Source organism: Lactuca virosa, chromosome 7, assembly GCF_052849685.1.
Source record: "Lactuca virosa cultivar CGN04683 chromosome 7, Lactuca_virosa_CGN04683_v6, whole genome shotgun sequence".
Taxonomy (NCBI): domain Eukaryota; kingdom Viridiplantae; phylum Streptophyta; class Magnoliopsida; order Asterales; family Asteraceae; genus Lactuca; species Lactuca virosa.
Window position 1 is genome coordinate 161,489,283 of NC_136432.1, and position 20,338 is coordinate 161,509,620.

The following is a 20,338-nucleotide window of genomic DNA, read 5'->3' on the forward strand; positions in this document are numbered from 1 at the left end:
TATTTCTCTATTTTTACGTTCTGCGTTCATCTCTATCTTTTTAGCCTTATGTCGACTGTTACAGTTAGAACCATTCACTTCGACGGTTTGCCCAACTATAACTACTTTTGTTTACATAATAATATTCATCAAGTTGGACAATATAACATTTTAAAACTTAATTATATCTCATATCTAAAACATGTTTGAAGGTTAATTATGTAAAATATCTTGTATTTTGAGGTTTCTTTTTTTAATCATTATATTTATTTTGTTTTGTTCATTTTAGCAGATTTATGATAGTCTTTCTGTTGTTTTTTTTTTTGTTGGAAAGGGAACTTCCCTTACGATGGTTTCCGGCCAGCTTTCGCGCACCGACTAATCCCCGCTGTAAACATGAGGCTTTGCCTCATGCCCTGAAGTCACTGCAGGCGAATCGGCTCCCATATATAAAATAAAAAAATATAACATTTAAAACACAAATTATATATAAATAAAAAAATATGTATACGAATCGGCTCCCATATCTAAAACATGTTTGAAGGTTAATTATATAAAATATCTTGTATTTTGAGGTTTCTTTTTTTTAAATCATTATATTTATTTATTTTGCTTTTTTCATTTTAGCAGATTTATGATAATCTTTCCGTTGTTTGATAAAAAAAATTATATTTGACAAAAAAAAAATTTGTTTTAGCTTGCAATTCTTACATTCTTGTCGTTGCTACCCATTCTTATGTTGGAATGAACAACAACGGCTACTTAGGATTAACTTGCGAACTTATGGCACCATAGTAGAATCATTATGGATTGACCAGAGACTGGGAGTAGTTATCATCGATGGAGGCTCAATTGTATATGTGAGTACTAATTTGGAGTTTGAGTGTTTGTGACTGCCAACTTGGATGAATTGTATCACATCTAATTCTATATATGCTAATTTGGTGATTGAGGTTCTGTGTCTGCTAATTTGGATATTGATGTTTTTGTGTTTGTTAAATGTTAACTGAAGGTTACGCGTCTACTAATTTGGAGACCAAAGGCTTTGTGTTTGTTAATTTGGAGACCGATGCTTCTGCTACGTTTACTAATTTGGAGACTGTAGACTTTGCATTTGCTAACAGAACGTTTTGCATGTACGCGGTCAAACCATATTAGACAATTGTTATTGTTATTCACCTATTACAATCTCTGACTATCATGTAAATAGATTTTAACATGCATTTTGCCAATAAAATTTGGATATAGAATCCATTTTCTTTGTTCGGAAAACAATATAAGGTTTCCTTCAAATTTTAATGTTAAAAACCATCAACAACAAACAACAAGATCAATACAAACATTTGAAGTATAAGCTATAGCGAAAAAGTTTGTTTGAACAAAAAAATCTATCAAATTTGATTTTTATTAAAAGAATTGAAGGTCTTTTTGGAAAACAAAAATTTGTCTCAAACTACTGATAAATCTGCTAAAATGGCTTTAAAAATGTTTTTGGAGTAAAAAGACCGATAAAACCCTAAATTATAAGATATTTTTAGTGTAGTTAGTTATGTCTATACAACACTTTAGTACAATTTGGTTTAAATTTGTTTTTTATGTTCATTTTGTTATTGAAAATTGTGTTTCGTGTATTTGGCGATTGTGTTTAAAAAAAATATCAAGGGCCATATCCAAATTCGTATTCTATTACATGAATTGCCCACTCTGCCCCCATATAAGTTAGTGTAATCAAATATCATTAGAACAATATATAGCATGAAGCACTCTGCCCCATCCAATATCTACAATCCCTATATAAGGGAATTAATAATTAATAATTATTCTACATATCCTCGTAAGCTCAAGACATAAACATAAAAATGGTACCTTTATATATAATACCCAAAAATCGAATATTTTTACCATCACTCTTTCTTCTTTTCTTTAATGTCAGCAGCCTTGTATGGTGCAGCAGTGTATGCATACATTTGAAACATTGCAAAAAAGACCATCTCCACAATCACCAATGCATTTTGCAAAGCTTGTTGGATATGCGACACATCAAGCCAAAAATGATTCGATTTAATTATCCCCATTGCCACAAGACCACTAAGTACAATCCCCTGCAAATAATCATCATACAATAAACCCCAACATTTATTTTAATTTCAAAAAAGAAAAATCAAATTTCGAAAGTCCTGTCTTGTCAAATGGGGCCCAGGTGACAAGTATGTATACCTGCCAAAAACAGAAGAAGACGATTCCTTTGACACACAAGAACTTAGCAAGAGGTTTATGTGGTGCCAATTCTTTAGCAAAAACATGGTAGAAAATCACAAGGGCATATAACGCCAATGAAACAGAAACATTCAAGATCATAGTAAATGTCCAGCTCAGCCAATCAGGATAGATCTCAAGAAGCTGTAAGACTATCATTAAAACAGAACACACAGGGCGAATCACTACAAACTGCCACGTCCAGTATTTCAAAAGCTTCAAGTTTTGATGGTTTAAACGAACAGAATGAGGCTGCATTTAATCATTAGATATGTCAGTATATTTCAAACTAAACATTGTTCATTGTGTTAAAAAATGAATATAAAAACCGAAATTACTTGGAATAGAGTCATTGGGAATGAGTGATGAATTTCTCTTCCTTTGATTTCATCAGGGACTATGTTCTTGCTTATAGATATATTCAAATAAGTGTAAAGCAAAGCCAAGAACTTGGCCATTACCTGAATTTGATAAACGATAAAATTAGTCTTTTTAAAACAATTAATATCAACAAAATGGAGTAATTAAGGGTTTGATCTTACCAGAGCCTCGTAGCATTCTTTGATGGAGTCCAGGAGCACAAAAAAGGTCTCGCTACCACGAATATCAAGCAATCCGACATATGAGTCAACGGCATAGATTGGTGCCATGAGGATGATCACTATGATCGCCTTTTGTTCCTTGGGTTTTTTCCAATGAGAAAGATGATCGCGAACTAATTTCAATGCTAAAAGGACTGTAAGTGCTACACAAGCTCCAGAACCTATCAACGTCTCCTGTTTACGAGTCATCTTAACGTTCTTCAATGGGAGAACGCCTGCGTAAAGATGTTTGTTTCAGTGAATCAAACTAACAGAATGAAAATTTTGACTTTTTGTGTTGACCAAAATACGACTGAATGATCCGATTATCGCGATGAATGCTATGTAAGATAACCTAGAAGTTGAATAGAGTTGACTAGACATATATCAGACAGAATGAAGCGGTTTCAAACAGCAAATCGAGTAAATACCTAACAAAAACTCGAGAATCAAGATCGATCGAAAACAACCAGGTGCTTAATCTGTAATTAATAAAAAAAAACTGCCAAATACAAAAATTAATGGGTACCTGTAAGGTGAATCCGAGTTAACAACCAAGAAAACGAAGAAGAAAACTCGAAGAGAGTAGGTAGACGATGATCGATTGAAGGAGTAAGATGCGTACAAAAATTGGTAGAAAGTGTTAATGTTGTGCGATGAGCGTATTAGGTGGGAAAATCAATAACGTATTCTTAAATTGACCCACGAGGTCGAGGAAACACAAACGTGAGACATGATATGTGGGCCATATATACATGGGGATCATTGATTGATGGAAGAAAGCGCAGATCTCGATGTGGGATATAAATATGTCGACAATTCTCCCCATCCCAAAAGTTAAAATTTTTGTTTAAACTATACTAATTTATGTTGATTGAAGAATAGAGCCCAATCGTGTGAGATTTGAAGATCTAAATGATTATTATAACAATACTTCCTAAATACTTTAGGTTAAGCTAGGACAGTTGACTGAAGGTTAGATAAATTTTCCCATGCAACATTTTAAGAGCTTTTAACATTTAGCTTTAAAGAAAAAACTACAAAAAAAAAAAAAAAAAAAAAAAGTTCGACATTAGTAGCTTTTTATTTTTGGCTAAAACAAAAAGCTACAAATCAAAAAAAATTATTTCAAATAACGGTTAGCAAAAAGCTATTTTATAATTTTACAAATGGACTTAATTATCAATATTTAAAATCAATGATGTGTTTTAAATAAGTCTTTTTTAATTTTACATGTTTAAAAGCTTTCGGTTATTTTTGTCAAACACTCGTATTTAAGAGTATTAGGTGTGGGCAATAAGGTGCAACACCAAGTTGTGCCACCTCATATGCCACATAAACAAGTGGTGTCATAACACCAAGTGGGGAAATGGGCAACAAGATGCAACACCAACTTTTTGAAAATAAATATGTTTTATTTTTTATTTTTATTTTTTCGAAATTGTTTTTTTTTCTTTTTCGTTTTTTTTACTTTTTTTTACTTTTTCGTTTTTTTTCCTTTTTGTATTTTTTTAATCACTAATATGAATATATTTTTTTATAAAACATAAAATTTTAAAAACAAAAAAAGGCATAATATTTAAAATCTAAAATTACGATTAAAATTTAAAAAAAAACATAATTTTAAACCTAATATTATAACAAAATATCATTCAAATTACTACTGAAACCACATAACAATCCTAATTAACCCAAATATTTCTTCCTAATTTGTTCTTTCATCGCTTGTAGCACCGCTAGATCAGCAGGCGTCAAACCCTCCTCGCTCGTCCGAAGAATTGACAACTGATGTGTCATTAGTTCCCTCTCTTTTTGCTCCTGCTTCTCCTGTGCCTGCCTTTCCAGGAACTCTAAATGACGACGTTTCAACTCATTTTTTTCTTTTATTAATAAATTGTGCTCGTCGAATTTCGCTCTCATTTCCGCCGCCTCTTTTGCTCTCGTCTCCACCTCCTCTGCATGTCTTGCAGCGCGCATCGCTTTGTCGCGTCCGAACGGTCGTCGTGGTGGGGATATCTCTTGGATATCATTCGGGATCTCATCGTCGTCGGCGTTTAGGTCGATGTTAGTCCGTGCGTCTGACACGTCGACCGAGCTAGAATTGCGAGACCTTTTGGATTGAACCTCCGACGATGTAGGTGTTTTATTCCACTTTGGATCCGCTCGCAACAATTCTCATGATTTTTCAAAGTCGAAAACATGACCCATTTCAACCCGATATTGTTCCTTAGCAGATTTGAACAAATCGAAGTCGTTGGTTCCGCTTTGTTGTTGCGCCTCAAGCCGGTTGTAAATACCGTTAAATTTGCTGCACCGCTTAGTTATCATACTCCATTTGCTGCTCAACATATCATTGTTGCGATACGGATTTTTCTTTAAAATAGCGTGAAACTTGTCAAGCACCGCCCCCCAATAAGCTCCTTTTTTCATTCCATTTCCGCGAAGTTCGTTTTTTGAAGTAGCACACCAAGCTGCCGTCAAAGCGTATTCCTCCTCCGGTGTCCACCACTGTGGAACGTCTGCATTTTCTATTTCTACTGCTATTGATTTCCCTTTCGATTTTCATTTCCCTTTCCCTTTCTTACTACATCCCGCTTCCACTTGAACTGATGGTTGTGTTGTAGGCGATGGTTGGTTGGTTGTTTGTTGCATCGAACCAAAAGTAGAGAAAAGATTTTGTTGTAAATTTGGGTTTTGACCAAATTGATTTTGTTGAAGGTAAGGTGAGTTGGGAAATTGCAGTGGCGGTGAAGCGGTATTGAAAGCGGCGCCTTGGTATGGGATTTGTGGTGAACCTTGAGACGATAAAAGGTTGAAATAAATTTCATACCCCGCAAATCCGAGAGGCGAGGTTGTGTTTGGGTTTGATGATGGAGGGGGGGTGTTTGGGTTTTGCTCCGTTTTTTGAAATTTTAAGAAAATATGTGTATAAGATATAGAGAGAATGAGAGAAAGGTTTAAAAAAATTTGAAATAAAATGAATATATATATATATATATATATATATATATATATATATATATATATATATATATATATATATATATATATAGGTAAAAAGGTAAAAAAAAATTTGTTTGAATTTGGCCGTTTTCAAACGGTCTAAAGTCACAACGGATATTTTTTTTGGCGTTACACTTTGTTTCCATGGCAACGAGAAGCGGACGACGAGATGCAACAAGTTGGGGGGGGGGGGGGGCGGCCGTTACGACGGCGTCGAGAACGGCCACGTCACCCTCGTCGTTTCTCGTTTTAGCCCATACCGATCGCTCTAAATTAAAGTTACGGCTTCCAACTAGTTTTGTTAAATACGCTCAAAATGAAAGCTTATAAGAACTTTTTGTTAGCTCAAATGGGTTGACTACACAATTTATACCTTTTAATTTGTATTACTATTCGGATAATGGTTTTGGTATATGGGACAAGCAACATTCCTTTTTTGTTTAATGACTATTTTACCCTTTTAATCTGAAATTTAACCTCATCTTTTTTTAACATAACATTGACGTGTCCAAGTAAGGCCCTTTTGTTTTTCATCTGACCGAGTTGGGTCAGACCTATTGGGATGACTCGGTCAGTAATAGTTGTTTGATATAAGAACTTGACCCATCTGACTCGGAAATAAGCATCTGACCGGGAAAGGGATTCAATACCAGCTGACTGAGGAAAGCAAGAAACGTTTCCATCCCGTTACCCTTGTCCTAACACAGCGCCTCCTTTCTCTCGCAACTAGCAAGAATCCTCCAGCAAGCACCGATCGAAGTTCCTCCTCGTCTCATCAGGTAAGCATCGATTTCTCCCTCCTCATCTGATAATAGTTCCGATTTCTACCATGAACGATTGTTGTTGTCTCGATTTCTGCATCTATTTCATCCGTTATTCCCGATTTCTGCATCGATTTCATCCATTATTCCCGATTTCTGCATCGATTTATGACATAGTTGCAACTGTAGAAGGGTCAATGGTTGGTGTTTGTTATGTGCGTGTGTTTTGGTGGTTGCAGTCATAACAGTTGGCGGGAGTTGTGTCATGGGGACTTATGAAAGTGGATTGAAGATTGGAAGATTGGTATTCAAACATTAAATTGAATTCAAGGATTTCATTACAAAATGTATTGCTATGTACAATGCTTCCCTGGAGTTGTCTGGAATTCAATGGTGATGGATATTGACAATATTGCCCTTTTTGGAAATCATGAACAAAATTGTAATCTAGGGTGAAAAATTGTTGATGATTGAAATATGGCTGCAAAAGTGAGGTTTTATGAGGTTCTATTGTTGTTGAAAGTTTTTTCCTATTAGAATTTTGATTGTTCGTTGCTGTTGAAAGTTTTTTTTTCCTGTTGAACTTTTGACTTTTGTTGTTGAGATTGATAAATGTTCAGAATTTGCAATTGATTTGGTTGTTGTTCAGTTCATGTTTGCTGTTCATATGATCATTTGCTAATGATGTTGATAAATTTATATGTTTATTGATTTTGCTGATTATGTTCTTGATGAATTCATCCCTTTGCTTATTATTGTTGAAAGGGTAAAATGATTATTTTCATCGGTAAGCATATGCAGTCAGATTAACAATCAAACAACATAATTTCTTACTCAATCATGATTTCTTACCCAGACAGATCTTTTCCAGTCAGCAACTATCAAACGGGGCCTAAATCTAAACCAAACCGAACCAAAAGTATACAAAAATAAATCCAAGTACTTGTAAACATCATTTACACTAAACTTATACAAACCTTACTAATCAAAAACATATCTTCATATCTCTTCTAGCTACAATGATTTCAAAACTTCACCAAGAACAAGTCCCCATTGAGTCCAATGAGTACCACCCTGATATATAAAAAAAAAATCCATTTACTTTTCCAATTTCTAAATATAATATAAAAAAATAAGAAAAAAAAAAGAACCTGACAAAACACACAAAACGGCTCTCTTAACGGTCCATCACACGAAAGCTCACTCGTACTCCCATCAATAAAAGTCCCGTCAGCAAAAATCACCTCTGACGCATAGCCAGCTGTCACACCCGCAATCGGCTTCGTATAAGAGCTCACAGGCGAGCTTCTTTGCACTGCTTCACAAAAAGCAAGAAGCCTCTCACGGCTTCCAAGTTGTACAGCCTACACAAAAATAAAGTAAAATCCAAATTTTATTATTATTATTATTTAACAAATATAATAAAATGAACAAACTTTTATTTATAAATAATAGAATGCGTGTAACAAACCTGTACTATGTCGTGACGTGGCACTCGTGGTAATGGCTGGACCTTGTAACCTTTGTTGGACATAACTTCCGCTATAAGTAACCCTCCCTAGTAGTATTAGTAGTAGAATTTAAACAAGACAAGTTTAATATATCTTTAAAAAAATTATGTTACTAAACTATACTAAGAATTTAAAGCTCCAAAATAAATCTAAATACCTTTATGGATTCACCAACCATTTGAGGTGAGAGATATAATCCTTGAAAAAAAGTTCGCATGATGTCACCAGGAGTTGACCCACAGTCAACCCCAAGACCAGGTGCAGAGAGACGAGCTGCAGCTGCTTTTACCCATTTTTCTTTTCCTGCAACGTATCCGCCACATGGCGCAAGTGTGCCACCTGGATTTTTTATTAAACTTCCTGCAATAAGATCTGCACCCTGTTTACACCATAATTAATTGGTTTTGTAAAAAATTAAATAAACAAATAAAAAAGATGGATGACATACACATACCACCATAGGAGGTTCAATGGTTTCTGTGAATTCACCATAGCAGTTATCCACCATAACCAAACAATCCGGATTTTGTGCCTGAAATAATCATACATACTTATAAAGCTAGCATTTTTCCTTGAACCTCATGCATTTGAAACCCCCATAAAAATTTGCAAACACCTCATGCATTTGAAACCTCCTATTTTAATGAATAACACTCAAAAGTCTCTTAATAATGATTAACAATTCAAAGGTTTTATAACTTATATAATATATTAAATAAACATTTAATGGATACTCTACTATAAAAAGGTCAATCTTTTTGAGTAGACACACAAATACAAATCACATACAAAATTCACAAAGAAAACAAGTTTAAAGTTTTTTGTGTTGGTTTGAGGGCTTTGAACAATTTTCCGAGCCATGTTATTATGTTGAAGTTTTTAATTTGTAAGTTTGTTATATACTAATTCTTTTTTGTATTTTCTTGATTTAAGTATTCTTTTAAGAATATCATTGTATATTGTGGCTGAAATTTTAATATAAATTAGATTAGATTAATGTTATCGATCATATGTTATTGAAAGTGATGTATATAATATTTAATTAACTATTGTATACATGTTTGTATGTTCATGTTGCTTCAAAACAATAATTAATTAAAAATCATGGATATGTCATATTATCCATATTATCCATGTAAGCATTTTTTAAAATGCAAATTGTCTATCTTATCACTTTATATTTTAGTATATGTTTAACATTTTAATTATAATAATAAGCGCTTTTTAAAAGTTTCTTTCACTTATTAATAATAACAAGTGGTTTTAAAATTAATAATCAATAATTATAAATAATAAAATCAAATTACATGAATATGTCATATTATCCATGCAAGTCTCTTTTGAAATGCAAATTGTCTATCTCATCACTTTATTATTTAGTGTATGTTTCACATTTTAATAATAATATTAAGTGTTTCTTAAAAGTCTTTTTTAACTTATTATTAATAATAAGTGGTTTAAAATTAATGAATAATAATTTTAAATGATAATAACATCAAATTATAAATTACATTTAACTATAAATAAATTGTATTTTAAATGAACATCATTATTGAAATTAGAAAATGATCGCATAAATAAAAATATAATTAATCAATAATAATAATTGTTAAAAATAATACTAAATAGAAAATTATATTTAATTCTATTAATGATGAATGTGGGTTAATGTTAATGAATATTATTGTTCAAAATAATTGAGATTATATATATATATATATATATATATATATATATATATATATATAAATTAGTGTAAAAATATTATCTCAAAGTTAATGTAAATAACATAATCATTTTAAACATATATTTTTCAATATTTTAACAATATATTTTTAATTTTCGCTGCGCAACGCGCGGGAATTCGTCTAGTATAATATACTTTTGTCAGGAGAAAGAATGGAATTCTTAGAAAACTGTTTGTTTTGCCTAATGGAATGGAATGGATCATTCCTAAAGGAATATGATTTCTTCCATTATGTTTATTTTCATTCATTAGATTGGGAATGGAATGAAAATTGTAATATAACCCATTTTAATTTATAATCTTTTGAGTAAAATACAGTTTTGGTCCCGGAGTTTGTTTAAAATTTTCACTTTTGGTTCCAAACAGTTTTTTCTTGCAATTTTGGTGTCTATTTTCAGTTGTTGTAGCGATTTTGGTCCCTATAGATACCAACATTGCAAGAGGAAACTATTAAAAATACGATTTTTGAACAAACTCAGGGATCAAAATCATTAAATTGGCACCAATTTGCAAGAGGAAACTATTTGTGACCAAAACTATAGTTTCTGAACAAACTCAAGGACCAAAATTATATTTTACTCTAAATATTTTAACGACACAAATCATTTTTAAGAATTTCATGATTCTAATTAATAGATGGATTTGTTTTGTAAACAAAGCAGAAAATATTTTTTGTTATAACTTTATTTGAGTTTTAATGAGCTTTTATCTTTAGTTTTGTAAATAATAGATTCTAGAGTAAATTAACCTTTTTAACGAGCTTTTATGAATAGTTAGAAATCACGGATTTGGTCCCTTGTGAGACTTTTTTAACCTTTTTCATCACTCAACGATGTTTTTGTTACTCTTTTCATCCCTCATTGGATGCCATTAAGTAAGAAACTAAGCATAAAGACCATTTACCCTTACTAATATCTTTTCTATTGTCTTTTTTATATTTTTAACTGCATCAACTCCTTGCATTCTCAAAACCAACCAAACATGATCATGGAATGTAATGACTAATTCCATTCCCTTGCTTATTTCATCACCTTAACCATTCTATTACTTCATCATTGCATTTCATCAAAGCAAACAAATCCTAAAGAAAAGAACAATAAAAACTTTGAAAGTCACCTTAATCATGTGTATTGCCCTTGATATTTCATCTACACTTAAACTTTTACGCCAAGAATACCCACATGATCTTTGTATTAAGGCACATTTTGTTTGAGGTTTTAAAGCCACTTCAAGAGCATCCCAATCAAGGCCTCCATCATCTGCAAGCTGAAACAAGGCATGCATAACAACTTGCAACACAGGGTTTAGGGTTTAGGGTTTAGGGTTGAAGAAAAGGTGAGGAGAAACTTACTGCAACTTCTCGATAACTGATGCCAAAATCTTTCAATGAGCCTAATCCATTTCCATCTCTGATTCCAATGACTTCTTCTAGTGTATCATAAGGAGCACCAGCAACTGCCAAAAGCTGATAAAAATTAATGAATAAGTTTTATGCGTTCTGAATGAGTAGATTAAGTACCTCATCACCAGGCCTCAAGAAAGCAAACAGGGCACATGTAATGGCATGAGTGCCTGAGAAGAACTGAACCGAAGTGTGTTAAGTCAATTGAGAATGTATAAAAATGGTGGAAAAATAGATGAATGATTAAAAATAGTAAACCTGTGAACGAACAATTGCTGATTCAGCACCAAAAATTTCTGCAAAAGCTTGGTCTAGGGCTTCTCTGCCACCTGCTTCTTCATGGCCATATCCAGTGCAACCGCTGAAGTGCTACATTGATATAATGGGAAGAATGTTTTAGGAAGCTAGACATAAGTTAAGGAATTGATGATGAAGCAATTGACAATTTGTATTATCGATGGTTTAAAGTGTAGATGATTAACCATACATGAGATCCGACCCTTGCGTTCTGAAAAGCTTTAAGAACTCTAGAGCTATTCTGTGCCACAAGATTATCCACCGCCCTAAACTCCGGATACAAGGTATCAACTGCACTTTCAACCTAAATTGGGAAACAAACAGAGAAAATTGTGAAATTTTGTTATACTCTGATGCTACACTTCATTCTTAATCAATCGCGTGTTGTTTAAAACCTAATCTCCAACAAATTTCACCCAAAGTAACTCGTTCCTTTTTCTATAATATCTCTGGATGCAATTTCGTAAATATTTGGTGAGAAAATGAGTTTCAAATTCTGTTGATTTCCAACTCCAAATCAAATTTATGTTTCGAAAAAAGTGCCGAATTTGAGATAAAAGCAGGGGGAGGTTTCAGGAATAGGGGAGCAGAAGCAACAACGCAACAGAGAGCATTAGGTGTCGAGGGTTAATCAGCTTCAATTAAAAGGTTATAAAATTCGTAATAAAGGAAGACGAACCTCCGGAACAAATAAAGGAGCAGAATGTTGATGGTGATTAACCATGGAGATTCGAGACCTTGACTGTAATGGAGCTGCTGTTCTACTTGAGTTCGAAATCACTCTGAAATTGGAAGCGGGTGTGGCGAAGGATAAGACCGCCGCCATCTTTTCTCCCGACTAGAACCTTTCGCAACCCAAAGTGTTGATTATCAGATACTCAGATACTTATAGAGTAACAAACTCGTATTCGTTTTATAGGTTTATCCTTTGAAATATGGTTATTGGCGAGTCATAGCAATGTACTTTAGCCCGAACATCAAATGTTAAATGGCTATAAGCTAACATTCCACATCATCATCAATGATGACGACATCAACAATAGATCCCAAAAATTCTATTGGAAACTGATGTTGTAAACGAGATAAACAAGAGGAAATTACATAGATGACGTTCGTTATGTAGAAGTGATTGTATATAAGGTTAACATGGAAAATAAGTCACTGCAAACAATAGAACTTAAACAAGAATAAATCATAATACGACCAACAAAGCCACACCTACAAATGACTCAATGAGGTGCCCCACTAGGTTTACAGAACAAATCAGGTTAGCAAAGAGATGAAAATTTGTAATCAAGATAAAACCACACACTGCTATTTCACATATTTTATTTTAAACTCCAAACAAAAAACAAACATGGCCATAACAATTATGGTCGATCAATTCCATTTTAATGCATGACTTTGGTGATGTCAACATTAGTAGAAATAGAAGTGTGATGATCAAACATACCAAAGTGATGCGACCATCTCGGAATTAGTAGCACAAGTTATGCGAAAACGGTCTGATTAACAAAACTCATAGCATCGCCATGACGTATAATTTTTTTCGACCATTCAGAACTGTTTCAGGACCTAAAATAACGTTTTTATACTTTATATTTTCAGAAATTGTATTTCTGAGATTTGATTTGGATATATTAGGAATGTTATCATAATCAATTACATTCTCCTATAATTAAGGGATGAGCTTATCTTCTTCTCCTTACGTGTATTTTGTTTTCTTTGTTTGAGAGAATTTTCGATTATCAGTTAAAACTCCATTTGGAGTTATCTTTTATGTGTTTTATGTTCGTGTTAGTTGTAATCAATCATTCAATTAAATCGTCTAAGACATCAAATTCTATTACCTCAGACATTCTATTTTCTTGATATTTCATTTTACCCAACCAAATAATCTCATTATACATCTTTCCTTCAACTTAAATTTAAGAGAGACAAAATGAAAATTTGAGGAAATTGTTTATTAAATTTACAATAATAGAAATATCTATCTAATTTTACCTTAACACATAATTTTTTTTTTATAATACCCAAACTAATAAATACACATTGTAAACGAAATAATTAATTTCACCTTCTTTTTTTTTAAAGAACATACGGTGTAAACGTGAAATTTAATTTTAATAAATGGTGCAAAGATAAGCGACGTGGAAATATCATTGTAACCCGACCTAACCACACTAAAATGTCATCGATGACCACAATGCGCCATTTTGTTCTTCTGTTTTTAACGGACTCAACAGCTCCATGGCCATGGCGATGCGTGTTTCTTCCCAATCTCTATTTTTTGTAATCAATTCTCAATCTCCTTCTCTTTTTCTATGATTCAATTTCATTTTGACCTTCGTTTGAATTCTACAATGAAAAACCCTCGTTTAATACTTTTTGGGTGTGAGCTTGATTTTGAACTGTTGTTCCGTGATCTGAATTTGCTCTTAATTCTTTATAATTTTAGTATGACAGGAAGTGCTTATGAAGTTCTGATTAGAAATTTGAAAAAGCTGAATGCTTTATACATACTAATCGATGTGTTACAGTTTTCATAGTGCAATCAAGAATAATGGCCATTATAGCTTTTATGCAGTTTTTATATAAAAGGAATTGGAAAATGAATCCTTATAGTAAAAAAAAAAAAGGGTTCCTTTAGCAACTGTAAGTAAGTGGGGCAAAAAGGCTTGATTGAGGAAAGAGTCATCTATATTGAAAAAATTTGCATTTGTAGGGTTGAAACTGAATCATGAATAGATAACTCTTGTTAAGTTAGTAGTAGAAGGTTGAAAATTGATATTATGAATGTTCTTACAAGATAATGAACAAACATGATAAAAGTAAAACAACAATTTATGTGTCATCATTTCAAGTTATAATTTGAAAATCTGAAAATCCTTAATCTGATTTTTCCAAGTTTTTAAATATGCAGTCTCTCAATAATGCAAGGGAAGTTCTTACACATTTTATGACAGGCAAGTAAATTCAAGCTACTCACAAGTCACAACTGCTTTTTCAAATCATCAGAATCTTGAATCCGTATAACAATTTGTATTATAGTTTTCCATGTTTACCCTTTTGAAGCAAAACAGATGTTGTTCATCCAGCTAGCAAATATTGTAAATTTAATGGTAAAAGTAAAACCACAACAATATCATTTCGAGGCTCTGTAAAGCATATACAAACAGTATGCAGAATCACAGTTCCTGGATCCTCTTTAGAAACTGTTGTGAATCCACCTTCAAATTTACTAAAAGACAGAAAAGTGGTACCTGATTCAGATCCACCAACCACTAAAGATGTTGATCTTTTATACGAGTTTTTTGCTAAAAGGTGGAATTTTGATGCCATAAAACTTAATATTTATTAAAGTTTCCTTTTTTAATCTCCCAACTTTTTTCAGTACTAAACTTGTTGCTTTGACTGGAGCTGGAATAAGCACAGAGTGTGGCATTCCTGATTACAGAAGGTACTTTTCATTTTGACTTCATGAGCTTAAAGTTGATGAATATTATCAACTTTGTTTTTGGAATGTAAGGGTAAAACGGTCATTTAGTCTACAACACTTTATCAATACTATGAATAAACTAAAAGATTGTAATTACAGCCCAAATGGAGCTTATAGTACTGGTTTCAAGCCGATTACTCATCAGGTGATCTTAATGGTTGCATTTTCATGTTTGTTAATTTTAATCATATTATTATTTTTGTATTCTAATATTTCCAAATATTGTTATGTATTTAGCAATTTATTCGTTCTAGTCGTGCAAGAAGGAGGTATTGGGCAAGAAGCTATGCAGGATGGAGGAAGTTTAATGAAGCTAAACCAAGTGCAGCTCACACTGCTTTAGCATCTTTAGAAAAAGCAAATCGAATTAGCTTTATGATCACACAAAACGTCGATAGGTCATCTTTTTTGTACCAAATTTTTATAAACAACTTATTTTATAAAATTGTTTTCATAAAAAAAATAAAAATAAAAATGTTTTTTTCATGTCCTAGGTTGCACCATCGTGCTGGTAGTACCCCGCTTGAGTTACATGGGACTGTGTACACCGTTGGATGTGTGGATTGTGGATTCTTATTCCCAAGGGAGTTGTTTCAAGAGAAATTGAAGTCTTTAAATCCAAAGGTTAAAACATTTAATTTATAGATTTTTTTATTTTTGTAAAAGTTGTTATATATGAAATGAGAAAGATATAATTGGTTAATACAGTGGGCGGAAGCTATAGAAAGTTTGGATTATGATAGTAATTCAGATAAGAGTTTTGGGATGAAGCAAAGGCCCGATGGTGATATTGAAATTGATGAAAAGTTTTGGGAAGAAGATTTTCACATACCAACTTGCTCTAAATGTAACGGGGTACTAAAACCAGATGTAAGACAATTCTGTCACTGTCAACTGTCTCATTGTCACTGTCAGTGTCAGTGTCAGTATCAGTATCAGTATCACAAAATTTTTGAAAGTTTTAATGTGTGTGTGTTTTGAAGGTGGTATTTTTTGGTGATAATGTACCAAAGGAAAGAGCTAATATGGCAATGGAGGCGGCTAAAGGGTGTGATGCTTTTCTTGTTCTTGGTTCATCGGTTATGACCATGTCTGCTTTTCGACTTGTCAGGTGTAAATCTTGGAACTTTTTTTTTTTTTTTTATTGTTTGATAGGTTGTTTATTTCATTATTTATTTATTTTGTTTAATTGTGAGATTATGTAAAAATTGATTTCTACAGAGCAGCTCATGAGGGTGGTGCTGCTACAGCAATTGTAAATATAGGCAACACTCGAGCTGATGATTTTGCAGAGTTGAAAATTAATGCGCGCCTAGGAGAGGTCTGTTCTACAAATTAAATTACATTTTTCGTTCCTTGATATAACTAACTTTTGCAAATTTGGTCACAAAACGTTCATTTGTAACGTTGGACCTTATTTTGAGGTTCTTGTAACGTTTTTTTGCGCTCCTTTTCCAAGTAAAACGACTTTTTTTTTCTTTGGGTATAACTGACTTTTGCAATTTTGGTCCTAAAAATAGTCATTTTATTTGGAACATGAACTAAAAACGTTACAACAACCTCAAATAACAACCAAATAAGCAAGATAACTATTTTGGGACCAAAATTGAAGAAAAATCAGTTATACTCAGGGACCAAAACTGTAATTTTGTCTAAACTTTTAATGTTGTATTTACATGGATTCTTGATGTTGATGCAGATATTACCACGGATACTTAACACCGGGTCGCTCAGTATTCCTGCTATATAAAAGTTTGAACATGATGTTTGTTTTGTAAAATTTATTTTATACACCTACAACATGCAAAAAATAATTTGTGATTGTATAATTAGGCATATCATCTCCAAACAAAAATCAATGTATGAAATAGTTGTTTTAGGATATTACTTTTGTTGCTGAAAGATTATGCAATCATTGCTTCATCTCACAAGAGAGTTTGTGAGACAAAAAAAATCGGGTCAAATACTAAATCAAAAAGATTCTAGTATACAGTTTTACAAGGTGATTACAAAACTCAAAAAAGATTCTAAAACTAAATCCATGGGGACATGTATGCCTTCCTCAACAAAACTGTGCAAAAGTGTTCATGTCCTACAAGTATCTGTGCTTACAACAATGTCCAACACGCCACGTCATCATCACGTGTACGAAACACGGTTTCCAAACACTACCCGATTCCTAACCCTACTTCTCCGTGTAGCAATAATAGAAATCAACGAATTTGCCACAAGGGCAAAACAGTCCATTCCCATTAACTTCAACCCGAGATTCTCCGACATGTAACTCAACCCACTTTCCCCGCCACCAACCACCGCCTCCAAATCCCACGCCTGTACACGTGTCACCATCGTGTAAAGCTTCACCGGGCGTTGACTTTGACCATTGTTGACTTTGACTTTATCATCATCATCATCAATGGCAACCATCATGAGCCCGGTTGAGTCATCGTCTTCGTTTGAAGGGTCAAACACAAAGAGAAAATTCCCGAAAGATAAATCGGGATTCTTGAAAAGGTTTATGAGAGTATCACTGACTCCGATGATTTTTCGAATGCTTTTTTTGGGATTATTTTGTTTGTTATTGTTATTGTTATTATTATCATCATCATTATTATTATTATTATTATTAATAGTCTTTCTGACTCTAAAAATACATGAAGCTTCTCTTAGACCACTTAAGTAGGCCCCATGCATGGTGGCGGGGTGTTGGCGGTTGGTGGCTTCTCCGGCGAAAAAGAGGCGGTTTCCAACGTTTTCCGCCAGGATATCGTAGTCACTACCGGAAGAGTGGACCCGCACATGAGAATATGAACCGCATGACAGGGGATCATTTCCCCATTTTGTACAAATGGATTGGATTGGATTAGGTACTTCAATACCCTTTGGTCCATATATTCCTGTGGAAATTTATCAAAAAAAAAAAAAGTTAGTGAAAGAAAGTGATTCCATTCCATTCCATTACTTTGTTGATTCCATTCCATTCCTTTGTGATTCCATTCCATCATACCAAACAGATAAAATATTTAGTATTACCTTTAAGGACATTTAAAACACGATGAAGCAAAGTGGAAGGATGAGTGGATTCAAATGATTTTGCAGCTTCACCAGCAACCAATGCAACAAGAACTGATCCCCCAGAAACTGTATGATAACTATAAAACAAGAAAAACTCTCCACGATTCTCACTATTTCTATTCAAACAACCAAATGTATCAACATCTTCACCCCAAAAAACATAAGGAAACACCATAGCAACCTTGTTCAACAACCCAAATCCAAGTCTCTCAATCGCCTCAAGTTTTCTTTCAGGTAATTCAGGCACAAAACTTATCACCTTTTTCTTCAAAACACCAAGAGGAACAGTGCATAGAACAATATCACCTTGAAATGTTTGATCACTTGTAATTACCTCAACTCCATTTTCACCATACTTAATGGTTTTCACAATCTTTTCATAAAAAATCGGAACCCCTTCACATAATGCTTCGATTAATCTCCAATTCCCACCTGCTAAAAAGCAATGATCACCACCCATTTCATACGGGTCATCTTGATCCCAATAAGCAGCTGAAAGGTCTGAAAGTGGGCCCGCGTTTGCGTATTCTAGATTTGCAAAATGCCAATCGAGTAATTGTTTTTCTTCTACACTTGTGGCTACAGCATATAGTTTTGTGAGTTTTTCAAGAACTGATCCTAATGAAATGTCACCACATGATTCACCCATGATTTGTCTGAATTCGGTTACTTTGTCTAGAAGTCTATTGAAAATAAATTCTACTTTTGAATCGGTTTCTTTTCCAACAGGTTTGCCTTCTGGATCATATAAAGGACATTTATCTCTCACTTTATGAAGAGGAATCGAAAGCTGTCTAGCTAAAACTCCAAGAGGGTTTGCATGAATACCTGTGATAACACTTCCACCAAGATCCACAGCAGCATAATTACCATTTTGCCCCTGACCCTGACCCATTTTCTGGGTATAGACTCTACCCCCAGGTCTGTTCCTACCCTCTAACACAATCACTTTAAAACCAAAAGCTAACAACTGGCGAGCTGCAGCTAATCCAGCAAGTCCTGCACCGATTATTATTACAGATCCTTCTGTTGATTCTTCGGGCATTTGAGGTTTGAAAGTTGGTGAAACTCCAAAATTTATATACCCATTGAAGAGAAGAAAGTCATAAGCAGAATGAAGTAAGTGATTGAATTCGTTACTTACAGTTTCCTTTATTTCTCCTTTGGAAAGCCATGCATGTACATTAGCTCTCCATCTTGAAAGTATATGGTTTCTGACAACGATGTAGTCGTTTTGTTCTTTTCCATCTAACTCACTTACTACTTTGGCTTTGATTTCTTCTTCAAGAAGGGCATCAATGGGAAACCCTAAAGAAAGGGCTATCATGGCTTCTTTTTCTGTTTCTTTCTCCAATTCCTTCTTTGTTCTGAACCTTTTCCTTGGGGAATTACCTAATTGCTTATCCAAATAATCATCCATCAAATTCTCATCATAGCTTCTAGAGAGGTGTTTCTTTCTTAATGGCCTCTTGGAAACTGGGGTTTCCATCCTGCAACTATTATCCAAACTCAAAGACACACGAATTGTAACCCTCTAAAAACTAGCATGTGACATCAAATACTCAAGTTTCGTTGGTTTTACGATATATACCATTATACCTCAGTTACAGAAGGCATAATTTAACTTCTCTCAGACATATCATCAAACAACATGAGTCCAATCGTAAAGAACACCAAATCACCATGAAGAAATCATATGACCTGAATTTTCTGCATCCAAAGGCATCTTAACTTTAAACATCATCGAGAAAATCTTATATTATATCAGTTCTCTTCAGCCGGTTCATGAAATCATGTGCACAATCAAATTCGAGCCCTAACTTATACCATTCATTAGGAACTAAAAGCAGTACTAAAAAGGGTTCGGAAGATCTTGGAGGGATGGAGAAGACGTACCGTTTGTACCCGGAAGTTGAATCGTTGGTATCATCTTTTTGAAACGTTGAGGGGGAAAAATTAGGGCTTCTTTTACGCGAAAACCGACTGTCAACGTGAATTGGAAATTTAGTTCATTGGATTTGGAGGGAAACCCAAAAAGATGAATGGGGCTCAGAACAAATGGGCCTAACAAGTGGTACGGGTTAACCCAATGGGCCATGCTTCACCGACACTGTCCAACTGATCTCATTTTTATTATAGAACTTTTTTATATTTTACATAGACATATTACAAATATAATTAAATAAGAAATTATAATTTTTTGAAATAATAAGATTTAGAGTAATTG

General features: G+C 33.6%; 4 protein-coding genes across 4 annotated transcripts; 1 reads left to right on the forward strand and 3 right to left on the reverse strand.

Moving 5' to 3' along the window:
• Window positions 1-1,698: 1,698 nt before the first annotated feature.
• LOC145126313 (uncharacterized) lies at window positions 1,699-3,571 on the reverse strand. The gene is made up of 5 exons (XM_079061706.1): window positions 3,346-3,571; window positions 2,778-3,052; window positions 2,574-2,696; window positions 2,197-2,487; window positions 1,699-2,081 (listed from the first exon to the last, which is right to left on the reverse strand). The coding sequence occupies exons 2-5, from the start codon at window positions 3,024-3,026 to the stop codon at window positions 1,884-1,886; spliced, it is 861 nt and encodes a 286-aa protein (XP_078917832.1). The 5' UTR covers window positions 3,027-3,052; window positions 3,346-3,571; the 3' UTR covers window positions 1,699-1,883.
• A 3,815-nt stretch (window positions 3,572-7,386) lies between these two features.
• LOC145123339 (uncharacterized) lies at window positions 7,387-12,424 on the reverse strand. Its single transcript, XM_079058548.1, has 11 exons — window positions 12,217-12,424; window positions 11,728-11,841; window positions 11,499-11,609; window positions 11,358-11,420; window positions 11,190-11,303; window positions 10,955-11,104; window positions 8,546-8,623; window positions 8,249-8,470; window positions 8,052-8,138; window positions 7,732-7,944; window positions 7,387-7,654 (listed from the first exon to the last, which is right to left on the reverse strand). The coding sequence occupies exons 1-11, from the start codon at window positions 12,361-12,363 to the stop codon at window positions 7,595-7,597; spliced, it is 1,359 nt and encodes a 452-aa protein (XP_078914674.1). The 5' UTR covers window positions 12,364-12,424; the 3' UTR covers window positions 7,387-7,594.
• Window positions 12,425-13,699: 1,275 nt separating this feature from the next.
• Window positions 13,700-16,920, forward strand: SRT2 (sirtuin 2). The gene is made up of 11 exons (XM_079059204.1): window positions 13,700-13,829; window positions 14,461-14,503; window positions 14,621-14,861; window positions 14,932-14,997; window positions 15,136-15,181; window positions 15,274-15,434; window positions 15,531-15,660; window positions 15,745-15,906; window positions 16,020-16,147; window positions 16,258-16,357; window positions 16,736-16,920. The coding sequence occupies exons 1-11, from the start codon at window positions 13,788-13,790 to the stop codon at window positions 16,784-16,786; spliced, it is 1,170 nt and encodes a 389-aa protein (XP_078915330.1). The 5' UTR covers window positions 13,700-13,787; the 3' UTR covers window positions 16,787-16,920.
• An 80-nt stretch (window positions 16,921-17,000) lies between these two features.
• Window positions 17,001-20,095, reverse strand: LDL2 (LSD1-like2). The gene is made up of 3 exons (XM_079059203.1): window positions 20,008-20,095; window positions 18,070-19,821; window positions 17,001-17,933 (listed from the first exon to the last, which is right to left on the reverse strand). Exons 2-3 carry the CDS (start codon window positions 19,598-19,600, stop codon window positions 17,176-17,178), a joined length of 2,289 nt encoding a protein of 762 aa, XP_078915329.1. The 5' UTR covers window positions 19,601-19,821; window positions 20,008-20,095; the 3' UTR covers window positions 17,001-17,175.
• Window positions 20,096-20,338: the final 243 nt, after the last annotated feature.